The sequence below is a fragment of the Procambarus clarkii genome, chromosome 18, assembly GCF_040958095.1.
Source record: "Procambarus clarkii isolate CNS0578487 chromosome 18, FALCON_Pclarkii_2.0, whole genome shotgun sequence".
In the NCBI taxonomy this organism is placed as follows: Eukaryota; Metazoa; Arthropoda; class Malacostraca; order Decapoda; family Cambaridae; genus Procambarus; species Procambarus clarkii.
Genome location: NC_091167.1, coordinates 33,013,818 through 33,030,481, shown reverse-complemented (window position 1 = coordinate 33,030,481; position 16,664 = coordinate 33,013,818). Strand labels below are relative to the sequence as shown.

The 16,664-nt window shown below is 46.0% G+C and overlaps 1 protein-coding gene across 1 annotated transcript; it reads left to right on the top strand.

Moving 5' to 3' along the window:
• Positions 1-290: 290 nt before the first annotated feature.
• LOC123754588 (splicing factor 3A subunit 2-like) lies at positions 291-956 on the top strand. Its single transcript, XM_045737062.2, has one exon. It carries the CDS (start codon positions 291-293, stop codon positions 954-956), a length of 666 nt encoding a protein of 221 aa, XP_045593018.2.
• The last annotated feature ends 15,708 nt before the right edge of the window (positions 957-16,664 follow it).

Below are 16,664 nucleotides of genomic sequence, written 5' to 3'. Positions count from 1 at the left end.
GTTGTTGTTTTAGATTCATTTATTCATAACAAAAAAGTTCCAAGTAGCACGGGCTATGGTGAGCCCGTAAGTGGAGGCTCTCTGGGGCCATTATCTGTATCAAGAGCTGATACTGGAGATCTGGGGATAGGGAGGGGTCTATGGACGCGCCAATGCAACCCAAGAGCAGGACTGCAGATGATGATTGGGGAAGATTAAGCCACCCTAAAGGTGGCACGGGCATGAATAGCCCGTAAGTATAGGCTCTGTCGAGCCACTACCAATAGCTGATACTAGAGACCCGTGGATGGATGGGGGTCTTCGTTAATCTAACTGTTCGTCTAATTGCTTGGGCATCGTTCCTTCTTCTTGGGCACTGTCCTCATATCTCAGCTCCTAGTCCTGATATCTCAGCTCCTAGTCCTGGTATCTCAGCTCCTAGTCCTGATATCTCAGTTCCTAGTCCTGATATCTCAGCTCCTAGTCCTGATATCTCAGCTCCTAGTCCTGATATCTCAGCTCCTAGTCCTGATATCTCAGCTCCTAGTCCTGATATCTCAGCTCCTAGTCCTGATATCTCAGCTCCTAGTCCTGATATCTCAGCTCCTAGTCCTGATATCTCAGTTCCTAGTCCTGATATCTCAGGTCCTAGTCCTGATATCTCAGCTCCTAGTCCTGATATCTCAGCTCCTAGTCCTGATATCTCAGCTCCTAGTCCTGATATCTCAGCTCCTAGTCCTGATATCTCAGCTCCTAGTCCTCATATCCCAGCTCCCAGTCCTGATATCTCAGCTCCTAGTCCTGATATCTCAGCTCCTAGTCCTGATATCTCAGCTCCTAGTCCTGATATCTCAGCTCCCAGCCCTCATATCTCAGCGCCTAGTCCTCATATCCGTTGCATCAAACTTTTTTTATTTGACTTTGTACTGCAAATACAAAAATTTGCAAGTAGAACCAAAATACTAAACCTGTCCTAGGCCTAACAGGACACGAAGCTATAATATGCTTTGGTCAATTTAAAATCGAGAAAATACTGTTCCTGGTTATATATACTGAACATTAATGTGAGCAAATGCCTCTGTAGGCTGGACACTGACCTCGGACGACCTTAGCCCGAGGTCAACTACCAAAACAACCGCCGACCTTAATGACTCAACCACCAGTATGACCACCATACTGTGTAGTGATAAATGGCATCTTCACAAATGTGTTTAGTTCAAGTCGGTTTATTGAAAAAATAAATTACATCTCCAAAAGGATAGAGTTGCTTAGGCTATTTCTACCCTCGTGAAATTAATATAGTTATTTATTTTAATTTTTTGTTATATGGGTGGGGGTAATTTTTTTTCTAGGAGGGGGGTAGGGGGGGGGGGGGTAAGGTCAGGTGTTTCAAGGTCTAATGGTAATTATTTGTATCGGCAGTTCGCTGCTGAAGTATTTAAAAGTGCCAATCCAACACGGGAGAGAGATAAGCATTTTTTCAATCAAAGTTTGAAAAGTAATCAGTTTTGAATCCTGTGTTAAATGTGTTTATGTGTTTTGTTTCGTATACATATGAGTAGGATGGATTAACCAGAATTTGACCAACGTTTGTATGGCTAGATGATCCCATTTTAGTCAGAGCTGCGACGAGTTGGCATATTACTTAGTAAATCAATTCATAATTTCGGGGAAAGAATGAACTGCAAAAACCTCGACACCAAACACTAAATTATTCCGACACTTCAAATGCAAACTTTGCATTATGTTTATTTCGCCAGATACTGTACACAATCAACACAATTTATTACATATATATATATGTAAATGAAATGTTTAGCTTCCGTGTTCGTGTTTAAAGCCTAACCAACAAATATTCCGCGTGTTTACACACACTCTCTCTCTCGCTCTCGTAGTGTCCTTAACAAGCTCACCTGCAACAAGTCAAAGCCAAAACAAATCACGCAGAGGAAGCGCTTTACACTTGGCAAAACATCTGAATGTGTTCATAAATTCACCAAAATGCGTAACACAAACTCCCTGCCCACTGCCAAGACGCACAAAAAAAATAAAAAAAAATTATAGTGTCCCCTTTAAAATGGGGGACACTATAATTTACCGTTTTCTACCATGCACCCCCTCTCTTCTCTCCATACCCCCCCCCCCACATCCACCACGTCCCCTGAATGTATGACATTCGTCATGTTTTATCAACGTTGAGGTCTCATGTTGCTCGTATCTGTCATAATTCGTCTCCAGGTATTTATAGCATGCATCAGTAACCCCGACGACGCCCCGGACACCAACCACCACCAGAGAAAACTATTTTTTTTGTATAATTCTCTCCCCCCTCCCCTCTCCCTGCCCCTTATTAAAGGAGGTATAATTAATATTGCCATGCTGGAAGGATTATATCTTAGTTTCAATAACGTCGTCTTGAGCACCTCAAGACGACGCTACAAGCGTTCACAAGTTACGTCTGAGAGTTCGTAACCTGAAAATTGAAGCCAACTTATTGCGTGGAAGCCTAAAAAAATGATCTTGAGACAATATATATATATTTATCTACCGAGTCAGGTTTAAGGAGCATGTTACTGATGGCTATTGCCCTAGAAAAAACCCTCTCTGTGTCCACGTGTGTTCCTGGGATGGAGGGAGAGAGGGAGAGAGGGAGAGGGAGAGGGAGAGGGAGGGAGAGAGAGAGAGGGGGTACGTAGGAAGGAGGAGGAGTGGGGGTTATGGGAGCTGGGACAGAGGTGTATCATCAAAGTGCCAGTGTGTGTGGGGGGGGTTGGGGTGCCACGTGTTGGTGTCCATGGTCATTTGTCACTACCTCCACCACTCGGGGGACCCCTCTAGTGCCTTGTCACGCCCAGCGCCTCCTGGCATGGCACTGGGTGCCGCTCTGTAGCGCGGACGACCAAGGCACACCCCACCACCTCCCTTGTTTTTTTAAGGTAGCGCTATGCCATTTATCATTCTTCCTCCCCCACTTATCTTCAAGCAAAGGGGTGATAGAGGCGAGAATTGATGGGGGTTCTAGAGTCCGCCGATATTGGGAAAGGAGACGCAACGTTAAGAATTCTTGTTGGAGTTGACATGTGGTGGTGGTTGTGGTGGTGGTTGTGGGTGTTGTTGTGGTGGTGGTTGTGGTTGTTGTGGTGGTGGTAGTAGTGGTGGTAGTAGTGGTGGTGGTTGTTGTGGTGGTAGTTGTAGTGGTTGTGGTGGTGGTGGTGGTGATGATGGTTGTGGTGGTTGTGGTGGTAGGTATGGTTGTGGTGGTGGTGGTTGTAGGTGTGGTTGTGGTGGTGGTGGTGATGGTTGTAGTTGTGGTGATGGTTGTGGTGGTGGTGGTTGTAGGTGTGGTTGTGGTGGTGGTGATGGTTGTGGTGGTGGTGATGGTTGTGGTGGTGGTGGTTGTAGGTGTGGTTGTGGTGGTTGTAGGTGTGGTTGTGGTGGTGGTTGTGGTGGTTGTGGTGGTTGTGGTGGTGGTGATGGTTGTGGTGGTGGTGATGGTTGTGGTGGTGGTGATGGTTGTGGTGGTGGTGGTTGTAGGTGTGGTTGTGGTGGTGGTTGTGGTGGTTGTGGTGGTTGTGGTGGTTGTGGTGGTGGTGATGGTTGTGGTGGTGGTGATGGTTGTGGTGGTGGTGATGGTTGTGGTGGTGGTGGTTGTAGGTGTGGTTGTGGTGGTGGTTGTGGTGGTGGTGGTGGTTGTGGTGGTGGTGATGGTTGTGGTGGTGGTGGTTGTGGTGGTGGTGGTTGTAGGTGTGGTTGTGGTGGTGGTTGTGGTTGTAGGTGTGGTTGTGGTGGTGGTGATGGTTGTGGTGGTGGTGATGGTTGTGGTGGTGGTGATGGTTGTGGTGGTGGTGATGGTTGTGGTGGTGGTTGTGGTGGTGGTGATGGTTGTGGTGGTGGTGGTTGTAGGTGTGGTTGTGGTGGTGGTTGTAGGTGTGGTTGTGGTGGTGGTTGTGGTGGTGGTGATGGTTGTGGTGGTGGTGATGGTTGTGGTGGTGGTGATGGTTGTGGTGGTGGTGATGGTTGTGGTGGTGGTTGTGGTGGTGGTGATGGTTGTGGTGGTGGTGGTTGTAGGTGTGGTTGTGGTGGTGGTTGTGGTGGTGGTGGTGGTTGTGGTGGTGGTGATGGTTGTGGTGGTGGTGATGGTTGTGGTGGTGGTGATGGTTGTGGTGGTGGTGATGGTTGTGGTGGTGGTGATGGTTGTGGTGGTGGTGATGGTTGTGGTGGTGGTGCATACCTATCAACGCCTATGGGGAAGTAAGGTCTATCTCTTCATGCCCCCCCCCCCCCCCCCCCGCCTAACACCTTTTGTTCTATCCGTTGCGTTATAATTAAACTATTCTGACGTCCGAATTCTTTCTCGAATCTAGCCTTAACATTTTAGAGGGAGGTGGCTTCCACAACTTCTTTCCCAGCACCCCCTCTTATTGTCCACCCGCACGGGGGGTACCAATATTTCCTTATATTTCTCCTACTCACTTGTGCTTCCAGCTTCCACTTGTTCCGTGTCGCCCTTCTCTTTCTCAGTGTGAAGAGACTGTCCTTGTCTATCTTGTCTATTCCACTCAGTGCTCCCTGTTTCATTCCTCTTCAAAGGTTATCTTGAGATGATTTCGGGGCTTTTTAGTGTCCCCGCGGCCCGGTCCTCGACCAGGCCTCCATCCCCCCAGGAAGCAGCCCGTGACAGCTGACTAACACCCAGGTACCTATTTTACTGCTAGGTAACAGGGGCATAGGGTGAAAGAAACTCTGCCCATTGTTTCTCGCTGGCGCCTTGGATCGAACCCAGGACCACAGGATCACAAGTCCAGCTGGCTGTCCGATCGGCCGAGGTTGTGGTTGTTGTGGTGGTGTAGGTTATGGTGAAAGAGGGGGTGTAGGGAGGGGTAGGGAGAGGTTGTGCCACACAAGATGGAGTGATGGTGGTGGTGGAGAAGGAGGGGGGGGGGGGGAGCCGCGCCACAGAAGATGGATGGAGTGGCGGGTAACCCGGGCCAGGTATTTACAGGGCAGCTTTATAATTACCGAAGGGTTGAAGGCGGGGGTGACTGCCACCAGCAGCACTTTACCGGAGGTGTGGTGGTGGTCGTCCTGCTGCTGGCCCTCCTGCTGGCACTGCCACAGTGCTGGCCCTCCTGCTGGCACTGCCACAGTGCTGGCCCTCCTGCTGGCACTGCCACAGTGCTGGCCCTCCTGCTGGCACTGCCACAGTGCTGGCCCTCCTGCTGGCACTGCCACAGTGCTGGCCCTCCTGCTGGCCCTCCTGCTGGCACTGCCACAGTGCTGGCCCTCCTGCTGGCACTGCCACAGTGCTGGCCCTCCTGCTGGCACTGCCACAGTGCCTCCACACGCCGCCCTAACCCACCACCCAACATCATAACCATTAAATTGTTTAATTGACGCAGTTGCTTGCTGGTCACTGTCTTCGTCTCCGCCTCCTCCTCCTCCTTATCCACCACCTCATTCACCGCTGTCTTTTCCTACTGCTTTCCCTCCCCTCACCACCCTCTTCAACCTCCCTCTTCTCCTCCTTCTCCTCCTCCTCCTTCACCTTCTCCTAATGCTCCTCAAATCCGCTCATCGATATTCCCGAGTCCCATTGAGGTAACAATCCATCTCTCTCTGACCCATTACCGACCAGCCTGTCATCCGTACTTGACCTCTGGCGTGAGATGACCTGACTTGGCCTGGGGTGTCTCTCAGTCACCAGAGTCTCTGGTCACGTGGCGTGATGTGTGTTAGGACAAGGGTGTTGAGAGGGGGGGGGGGGGGAGAGTGAGAGGGGCAGGAAGAAACAGTACGAGAAGGGAGAGGTTGAAGGGGGGTATACGATGGACCATGTGAGAGAGAGTCTGAGGGGGTGGTGACAGAAGGGGGGTGTTGAGGGAGAAGGGGGAGAAGTGCCAATAGTTCAAGCGGGGCTGGTGATCATTGTAGTGCCACAACACGAGCTGGCTACCACAGCGTCACGGCAAGGCTGGCACTGTAGTATTGGGGGGTAAGGTTGGCACTGAAGCATTAGAGCAAGGTTGGCACAGCATTGGGGAAAGGTTGGCACAGTATTAGAGCAAGGTTGGCACAGTATTAGAGCAAGGTTGGCACAGTATTAGAGCAAGGTTGGCACAGTATTAGAGCAAGGTTGGCACAGTATTAAAGCAAGGTTGGCACAGTATTAGAGCAAGGTTGGCACAATATTAGAGCAAGGTTGGCACAGTATTAGAGCAAGGTTGGCACAGTATTAGAGCACGGTTGGCACAATATTAGAGCAAGGTTGGCACAGTATTAGAGCACGGTTGGCACAATATTAGAGCAAGGTTGGCACAGTATTAGAGCAAGGTTGGCACAGTATTAGAGCAAGGTTGGCACAGCATTAGAGCACGGTTGGCACAATATTAGAGCAAGGTTGGCACAGTATTAGAGCACGGTTGGCACAATATTAGAGCAAGGTTGGCACAGTATTAGAGCACGGTTGGCACAATATTAGAGCAAGGATGGCACAGTATTAGAGCACGGTTGGCACAGTATTAGAGCAAGGTTGGCACAGTATTAGAGCACGGTTGGCACAATATTAGAGCAAGGTTGGCACAGTATTAGAGCAAGGTTGGCACAGTATTAGAGCAAGGTTGGCACAGTATTAGAGCACGGTTGGCACAATATTAGAGCAAGGTTGGCACAGTATTAGAGCAAGGTTGGCACAGTATTAGAGCACGGTTGGCACAATATTAGAGCAAGGTTGGCACACTGCAGCCTAATGACAAGATTGACCCTGCAGTGCTGCGTAAATGATTGGTTCGGATTATTAAATACTGAAATTAGCACCGTGAGATTAAGGAAGGAGATGGTTCTGTGTTCCCAGAGACAGGAGCCGGGCTTCAGTAACCATGAATAACACTTTAGCATTAGACAGCATCACAGACACGTGATGACTCTCTGTAATGTCTCTTCAGACATTAGATGTCACCTTCCGGGTTGACCGGAGCAAGAACTGATATTGTATTGTCGGAGAAAAATAATTAATTCTGTGGAAATGAAGCATAAAATGCTATTTTAATATATTTAAGGCGTGAACTGGCACTATGCTACCGTGGAGGAAATTGGCACTATAAAATTTAGGAACTTATTGTCACTAGTTATACTACCGAGGAAAACTTTAATACCAATACGGTGTGCAGAGTTGATCTCGGCAGTAATTCCTGAACTGAGCTGGTATGAGATGGCAGTGTGCTGCTGAAGTGTATATATATATATATATATATATATATATATATATATATATATATATATATATATATATATATATAAAGGGATATGATCATAGCATACAAGATTAAGAAGAGAACAGACAAGGTGGACAAGTAGCAACCTCCTAAACTGAAAGAAATTAAAGTAGGACGAGAGGACATAAATGGGCAGCTGGAAACGAAAATGAACCGAAAAAAATAGAAGGAAATGCTCGTCCCCTGAACGTGTAGTCAACAAGTGGAACTCACTATATGCTTAAGTTGTGGAAGCCACCTCCAGTCCCAACCTTAAGGCAAGACATCGAACTCAAACGTCAAAATATATATATAAAAAATATAACACTTGTATAACAAAGCTAGTAGAGGTCACTGGCAGGTAAGTTCCAACAAGTAAAAAAAAAAACATTTGCAATTTGTGACATGAACTGGCGTAAAAGTTCTGGAACAAGTTCTGGCTCGACTGAGTCTGGTATAACTGTAGATATCGGTTAAACACGTATGTTGCAACAGTAAATTGTTGCAAGATGTTTGCATCAGATTACCAGGTCTTCTCGGCAGGGTAACCACCTCTTCTCTCATCACACCGGCGTGGAATATATAGTGCTAAATTTGCCTTTTTTTTTGCATTCACTTTCACTCTGCCTCTGAAGGTGCTAAATTATACTTTAGTGAAACGCGCTAGTATTACAAGTATAAAATGGACTTTTGGAGATTTAATTAATTTCAAGGTTGTCAAGTGAACCTAATAAATATGGTCAAGATTCTTTCTAGGATATGAGAGAGAGAGAGAGAGAGAGAGAGAGAGAGAGAGAGAGAGAGAGAGAGAGAGAGAGAGAGAGAGAGAGAGAGAGAGAGAGAGATATCCCTGGAAATACAAACCGAAACTGTCTCTATTTTCCGCTTGTTACAACTTGTAATAAAGTTGTTACATCTTGGTTTAACTTGTCTATGACATATTAGAACGTTGTTACAACTTGCTACATTGGTTGTTATAACTGGTTAGGAGGTGATAAAAACGTGTTGGAACGTTGTACCAACGTCGTAGTTTCGGTGTGTGTTTGGCGGGCGTCGAGAGAGAGAGAGAGAGAGGGTCGAGGCACAAGCCTCGGGTAGCGTCGCCCCCTGATGGATGGTGGTGGTAACGAGGAGGAGGAGGTGCGACACCCCAGAATTAATCCATCATATTCCCACTCTGCGGCTGCTCACTGGGGGGGGGGGGGCGACGAACCCCTACACCTCTTAATGTTTCCTTGCTATCGCTCCTGAGAAGGAAATATAAATTCTTCAGCCACCGCGGGGACACTAAAAAGCCCCGAAATCATCTCAAGATAACCAAAATAGTAGTGAATGACAATTTCTTTCAATTTTAAGTCCTCGTGTCGAGCGGGCATTCCCGCGCTTTAGAAAACGGGAGTGCAGGATGTGCTGGTTCCTAGAGTGAGAGCTACAGGACTTTGGGCCCAAGAGTACAAAAAGCTATAGGACCTCTGGGCCCGCTCGAGTGGATCCTCCAGCCCTGGAGTGGGCAGTGTAGGAGGCAAGCAGCGTCAGAGGACCCACTGGAACACGGGCACCTGCATCTCCACCACTTGGCTGGAGGCTGTGACAGCGGGCCAGGGCACTTCCAGGCGGACACGGAGCCTCCTGCTCCTCTCCGTGGCCATACCAGTTTACTCAACACGTCGGCAAACACGACAGCACCACGCCTCTACACTCCCACAGCTTGCCACGGCCTCACGTATATAATGCCTATTTGTCCAGAACAATTTCGGCAGATATCAAATGTTGTTGTCTGTGCGAATATATTTAACAAACGACAGTCTATTAAGAATTCCGATGCTCATTTTTTTTGGGGGGACATTGCATCAACGAATTGTTTACGTTACTGGCCTACATTATTTACATAATGAATTCGTTCTAACGTGAAGAGTTTGAACAAGTGATCCCCTATAAAAATTTGCATTAAATAGGACTGATGATCAGCACAAACACTACGACACACCTGTCCATGGAGGACAGAAGAAAATGTATATATGCTGGTTAGCATTGTAAATGTGTGGCCACGTTTGTGGTAGAAAATAATTAAAATAATAAAAAAAAACTACGACACAGTTCCTTCATAACAGTTCAAACACAAGTCTGTCTCTGGGCGTAGCTTCCAGGAGAGCCCACAGCTGAAGGGAAGAGCAGGTCTGTTTTCTTCTGGTAATAAATAGTAATATATATATATATATATATATATATATATATATATAATTTTTTTCAGGGATATTCCTGCGCGGGCCCCTAAGCCTCTGGCTGGCCCACTAAGTGTTGCTTGTTTCTGTTTTACTTGAGCGGAGTATGAGTATTTATGACTCGTATGGTCGCTTTAGTAAGATTTTGCCCCCATGTGTTTAACAACTTCTTCTGCTCTGTTGAATCTAAGTTGAAATCTTAAAGTAATATGTTGATGCCCCGTCGCGGCGTCTCTAATAATTCGACTTTAACATGAGCGCTTCTCACTTGCTAGATGTAACAGAATTAATGTAAAAATTCATTGGCAATTTAATCTTTCTCTTGAGAGAGCGTCTGATGAAGAACTCCATTAGCTACACCGGAGAGTGGGCGGTCAACACCATTAGTCGAGCGCTGAAGTAAACTCTTAGCATGGACGCGAAGTACACTTCTTTGTGTATCCCTAAAGAGTATACCTTTTGGTTACACCCTCTGCTAATCTCCATTGAGCTCTTGCGACGACGTACATGTGTCATCAGGACGCGAGCCGAGTCATCATGTTACTTGGTTATAAGAATGACTGCAATCACTATCAGTATTATTCTTAAATATAACTCTGAATTACTGTAATTATCCAGCACTAAAAGCCAGTTCATTCTAAAGGAACTGTTACCTTTCAGAGCTGTATTAACGACAGCCTCGGAGGTAGCTGGAGCCACGTCTGCGGCACTATGGCTTTCGGACTAGGTTAAGGTTAGGCTAGGGGTTAGGCTAGGGGTTAGGCTAGGGGTTAGGCTAGGGGTTAGGCTAGGGGTTAGGTTAGGGGCTAGGTTAGGTTGTCACGTTGCTTGCACGGCAGCACACCCATCTTCCTCCTGCACGATAATGATGCCAAGAGCGTTCCGCTGCATGGCCTTAATGTGCTAACTTGCTTATAACGTCCATGTCATAAATCTCTCTTTCGTCCCTCTCGGGCTTCGTTATATGGAGGCCCGAGATGTCTGACTTGTATACGCTTTTGTAGTCATTATAGAGGTGTAGTTTGTTGTCACACAAATGGTAAATGATATTTTGTACGGAATATATATATATATATATATATATATATATATATATATATATATATATATATATATATATATATATATATATATATATATATATTACACACATACACACACCAAGAGAGAGAAAGAGAGAGAGAGAGAGAGAGAGAGAGAGAGAGAGAGAGAGAGAGAGAGAGAGAGAGAGAGAGAGAGAGAGAGAGAGAGAGAGAGAGAGAGAGACAGAGACAGAGACAGAGAGAGAGAGAGAGAGAGAGACAGAGACAGAGACAGAGACAGAGACAGAGAGAGAGGTCTACTGATCTTCATTACACAAAGTACCATACTTTCTTCGTACTCATCCTTCCACCCTAATTGGCAATTAAAGTTCCAGGACACACAACATTAGGTGATGAATTCATTAATACCAACGGAAGAAGATTGACAGCCAAGATTAATCACGAGACGCATCGATATTATTTCATCTCGATGTACATGATGATGTTCAAATTATCTATCAGTAAGAGTCAGCTATTATCTATCAGTAAGAGTCAGCTATTATCTATCAGTAAGAGTCAGCTATTATCTATCAGTAAGAGTCAGCTATTATCTATCAGTAAGAGTCAGCTATTATCTATCAGTAAGAGTCAGCCAACCCATGTGAATGAAGGAGCGGTCGATTGGTGGACTGGCTCCAACCTGTCATATACACAACTCTTGACTCTGATATTGTGGATGATCTAATGTCCGATCACTCAGCATTAACAGCCAACATACATGTGTCGAATGTTGTCATATCTGTCGCTAAGCTGAGAAGACGCAGACTAACAGTGGAAAATAAAAAGAACATGAAAATGTCTTCATAGACTTCATAGAACAGTAGTCTCACGGTACCTGTAGCATGGACCAGCAATCTCACGGTACCTGTACCATGGGCCAGTAGTCTCACGGTACCTGTACCATGGACCAGCAGTCTCACGGTACCTGTACCATGAACCAGTAGTCTCACGGTACCTGTACCATGGACCAGCAGTCTCACGGTACCTGTACCAGGAACCAGCAATCTCACGGTACCTGTACCAGGAACCAGCAATCTCACGGTACCTGTTCCATGGGCCAGTAGTCTCACGGGACCTGTACCATGGGCCAGTAGTCTCACGGTACCTGTACCATGAACCAGTAGTCTCACGGGACCTGTACCATGGACCAGCAGTCTCACGGTACCTGTACCATGGACCAGCAGTCTCACGGTACCTGTACCATGGGCCAGTAGTCTCACGGTACCTGTACCATGAACCAGCAGTCTCACGGTACCTGTACCATGGGCCAGTAGTCTCACGGTACCTGTACCATGGGCCAGTAGTCTCACGGTACCTGTACCATGAACCAGTAGTCTCACGGTACCTGTACCAAAACCTAGCCAACCCGACGCTTCTCGCCTCCTCTCACTGCATGTGTAAAACCATTGAGAGAATGTTGCTCAACAAATTATTGCATAGAATTAAAAAGTACATGTCACCTGATGTCAATGGTTTCACACATGGAAAAACTGTACACTGCTGCATCCCAGCCTTTTACACTGTTCATGGAGACAGAAGGCACAAATACACAGTATTTCTGGATAAGAAAAAATACCTTTGATATTGCTAACAGGAAAGTTACCTTGTATGAATTAGCATAGAACGGATAGAGTGGACAATTGTTTCAATGGGTACAAGGTTATCTTATCAACCGGAAGTCCTCTGCACTGTTCCAAGGCTACAAAAGTGAAACTAAATTAATGCAACTAGGCACCCCCCACAAGGAGGAGTACCAAGTCCTACCTTGTTTAATGTTCTAATCAATGCCTCACTAAAATCAATCCCAAATAGTCCAAAAAAAATCATTATTAGCTATGCAGATAACATCCTTGTACCTACTAAAACCCACCGCGAAAAGCAAATAAATTTTTATATTGCGCACATACAGCTTGTGAGAGCCTTGGTCTCGTAATCAACGCTGCAAAGGCTAAGGTATCTGACAAATTAGTTGGTAATAGCAAAAATGGACCACAAAAACTGAAGGTTGATGACAACCAATAACTACCAACGTTCTCAATATGCGGAAAGAACTAAATATACCTACCATTCATGATAGGATATTTGAAATCAATCTTATGTTAGGACTAAAGTTTCCATGTGACAAAATCATTGAATTATTTGAACTGCTAGAACACATAAGCAGCATAATTACCGATTCTAAGGTGGATTCAAAGAACAATCACTCATATTTAAATGATGGGACTGCACGATGTTTGTAAAGATGAAAGAATGCGGCGTAAGAACATAAGAATGAAGGTGACTACAGAAGGACTATTGACCCTTACGAGGCAACTCCTATTTATATCCACCCAACTTCATTCATATATATATGTCTAACCTACGCTTGAAACAATCAAGGGATCCTACTTCTATGATGGTACGCGGTAATAGGTAACATAATAGAATTGCATTACTTCATATTGACACATAGTATCTTTTTTGACATCCTGACGCCTGCATAACCCCACCAAGACAGTTATCACACGCAACCCTCCTTTATCTTGATGGTAAATTAAGTACCCTTGAACACATACACAATCAATAAACTAACATCATCGTCACACAGACCGTGTCTGCCGATGGATCACTCAATTCAGCTCCACGGAAGGCATGTTCATCAACCCGTTGGAAGAACAATTGAAAATGTAATGGTCAGTATCTGGACAAGTTGACCTGGTAACTATAGAGGTAACAGTCAACATTATTGACAACGCTCAAGTGGACAAAATAACTATTTCAGACTCACTTTTCTCACTACCAGCATTAAATAGTTATTATTAAATAGTATTAAATCAAATAATAACGTGAGTGTTTTCGAAGCCAGACACACACACACACATACATATTATATATATATATATATATATATATATATATATATATATATATATATATATATATATATATATATATATATATATATATATATATATATATATATATAAAAGGGAAGGGAGTACCACCTCTGGCTGGAAGAAGGGGGACCCATAGCCTCGGAGGAAACCACACATAACGCATTGGAGGGAATGTAGGTCCCCTCCAATACAGTTTCTGTGTGCTTTTCTTCTACCACCCCCTTCCTTTTTTGTGGATCTGCTCATATATTGGACATAATAATGTTGATGCCCTTGCTAAAGCTTGCAGTAAATAGAGACAATATTGAGCGTAATCTTGGGCTATCAAATAATACCCAAGTGTCATTAGACGGGAACTCTTAGATAAATATGAAGTAGAGCCGTGCAAACAGGAACTATCAGCTCCATTGTTTATCACAATGGAATGTTCGAGACAAAGCAGGTGTATGGGGGGCAAGTAACAAAGTGAATAGACTAACAAATGTTGTCACGGCTCAAATACGACTTGACTACAGGTGTCTCTGGCACCTGTAGCTTGTATGTGGAACTAGATGAAGTGTAAAGCGTGTGGACAAACACACACACACACACACACACACACACACACACACACACACACACACACACACACACACACACACACACACACACACACCCTAGAGAATTATATCTTAGCCTGTGATAAAATAATTAAACCATTTAGAGATAAATTTAAACCTCACGTTGTATGAAATGGTAACTCACTGTTTTACAGATGATAAAATATCTGAAAGTCTTGTACTGTATACATACGTCGCTTCAGGTAGATAAATAACGTATATATGAGACTCATGAATAACCTGTGAAGTGTGAGGAATAATAATATTAATACATCGCAGCACTTCTAAGATTCTATATAAACACGATCCTTTATCAACTGTCTCCTCAGGATTTCCTTATCACAGTCCACCTCGTCTTAGAATTTCAATATAATCTAGGATTAAATATAACTTAATATATAATTGAGGTGCAAAGAGGTGTAGCGGATTTACAGGTAAGAGTAATACCTTTAAGCATGGATAATCCAACTTTGAAACTTTACGTAATTAGAGGGACTATAATTTGAGATAGATTGGTGGTAAATAAAGTGATATCATCTACAAAAACACAAATTACATGGGAAGAAAAGACCAAAAGATAACCCAAATAGATAACAACTCCCCGAATCCTATATTTCCCGTGTGTTAGTGTCAGTCTCGGCCACGACCTGATGCACGTCAGACGACCTGGTGCACGTCAGACGACCTGGCTGCCCGTCAGACGACCTGGCTGCCCGTCAGACGACCTGGCTGCCCATCAGACGACCTGGCTGCACGTCAGAAGACCTGGCTGCCCGTCAGACGACCTGGCTGCACGTCAGACGACCTGGCTGCCCGTCAGACGACCTGGCTGCCCGTCAGACGACCTGGCTGCCCATCAGACGACCTGGCTGCACGTCAGAAGACCTGGCTGCCCGTCAGAAGACCTGGCTGCCCGTCAGACGACCTGGCTGCCCATCAGACGACCTGGCTGCACGTCAGACGACCTGGCTACACGTCAGAAAACCTGGCTGCCCGTCAGAAGACCTGGCTGCACGTCAGACGACCTGGCTACACGTCAGACGACCTGGCTGCCCGTCAGACGACCTGGCTACACGTCAGACGACCTGGCTGCCCGTCAGACGACCTGGCTGCCCGTCAGACGACCTGGCTGCCCATCAGACGACCTGGCTGCCCGTCAGACGACCTGGCTGCCCGTCAGACGACCTGAAGCCGACTACCAGGTAACCTTCAGGCAACGAGCGTATAACTCTCATATAAAACCCGACAACACGCAGCCCGCCTTTACGGCCGCTGTTAACACATGCTGGACAAGGAAGAGGCGACTCCGCGCTGCCAAGGTACAGCCCCTGGGAAAAGGTTGGGACGGGGGGACCCAAGAACATTAGAAGAACGACGTGCCTGGAGCCGCGACGTCAAGTCCTGCCCTGGCAAGGCATGAAGAACTAAATGCTCAGAACGTAGATTCTGCTTGATCCTAAGAGCAAGGGCGGGTATTACCTCACAAAAGAGTCGCGAGAGTTCAGTTGAGTCGTACAAAAACTCGTATACAGGTCCAACAACAGCACGGCCAGTTGTCCGGCCAGTCCGCCAGTACTGCAACGGGAACCTTGAGGTTACCTTGAAACACTGAAACACTGGTTACCTTGAAACACTTGACCATTTTAACCACTGAAACACTGGTTACCTTGAAACACTTGACCATTTTAACCACTGAAACACTGGTTACCTTGAAACACTTGACCATTTTAACCACTGAAACACTGGTTACCTTGAAACACTTGACCATTTTAACCACTGAAACACTGGTTACCTTGAAACACTTGACCATTTTAACCACTGAAACACTGGTTACCTTGAAACACTTGACCATTTTAACCACTGAAACACTGGTTACCTTGAAACACTTGACCATTTTAACCACTGAAACACTGGTTACCTTGAAACACTGGATGACGTGACCACGAGGACCAAGTCACAATTGCAAAATTTATTACCTGGTTGATGGAGTTCTGGAAGTTCTTCTACTCCCCAAGCCCGGCCCGAGGCCAGGCTCGACTTGTGAGAGTTTGGTCCACCAGGCTGTTGCTTGGAGCGGCCCGCAGGGCCACATACCCACCACAGCCCGGCTGATCCGGAACTTCTCTTAGAAAACAGTCCAGTTTTCTCATGAAGATGTCCACGGTTGTTCCGGCAATATTTCTTATGCTCGCTGGGAGGACGTTGAACAACCGCGGACCTCTGATGTTTATACAGTGCTCTCTGATTGTGCCTATGGCACCTCTGCTCTTCACTGGACCTCTGATGTTTATACAGTGATCTCTGATTGTGCCTATAGCACCTCTGCTCTTCACTGGTTGGACTTACATGCCTGATGCTACACAAAGCCGAGCGGACAGCACGCTGGACACGTGATCCTGTGGTCCCGGGTTCGATCCCGGTCGCCGGAGAGAAACGATGGGCAGAGTTTCTTTCACCCTATGCGCCTGTTACCTAACAGTAAATAGGTACTTGGGAGTTAGCCAGCAGTCACGGGCTGCTTCCTGGGGGGGAAGGGGGGGGGGGTGTGTGGTGTGGAACAAAAAATAGTAGTAGTAGTAGAAACAGTTGATTGACAGTTGAGAGGCGGGGCGAAAGAGCAGAGCTCAACCCCAGCAAGCACTACTAGGTGAATACA

Bases quoted from the DNA above. Each gene is read 5' to 3' on its own strand.
- LOC123754588 (XM_045737062.2), top strand. From the start codon at position 291: ATGGGGGTCTTCGTTAATCTAACTGTTCGTCTAATTGCTTGGGCATCG.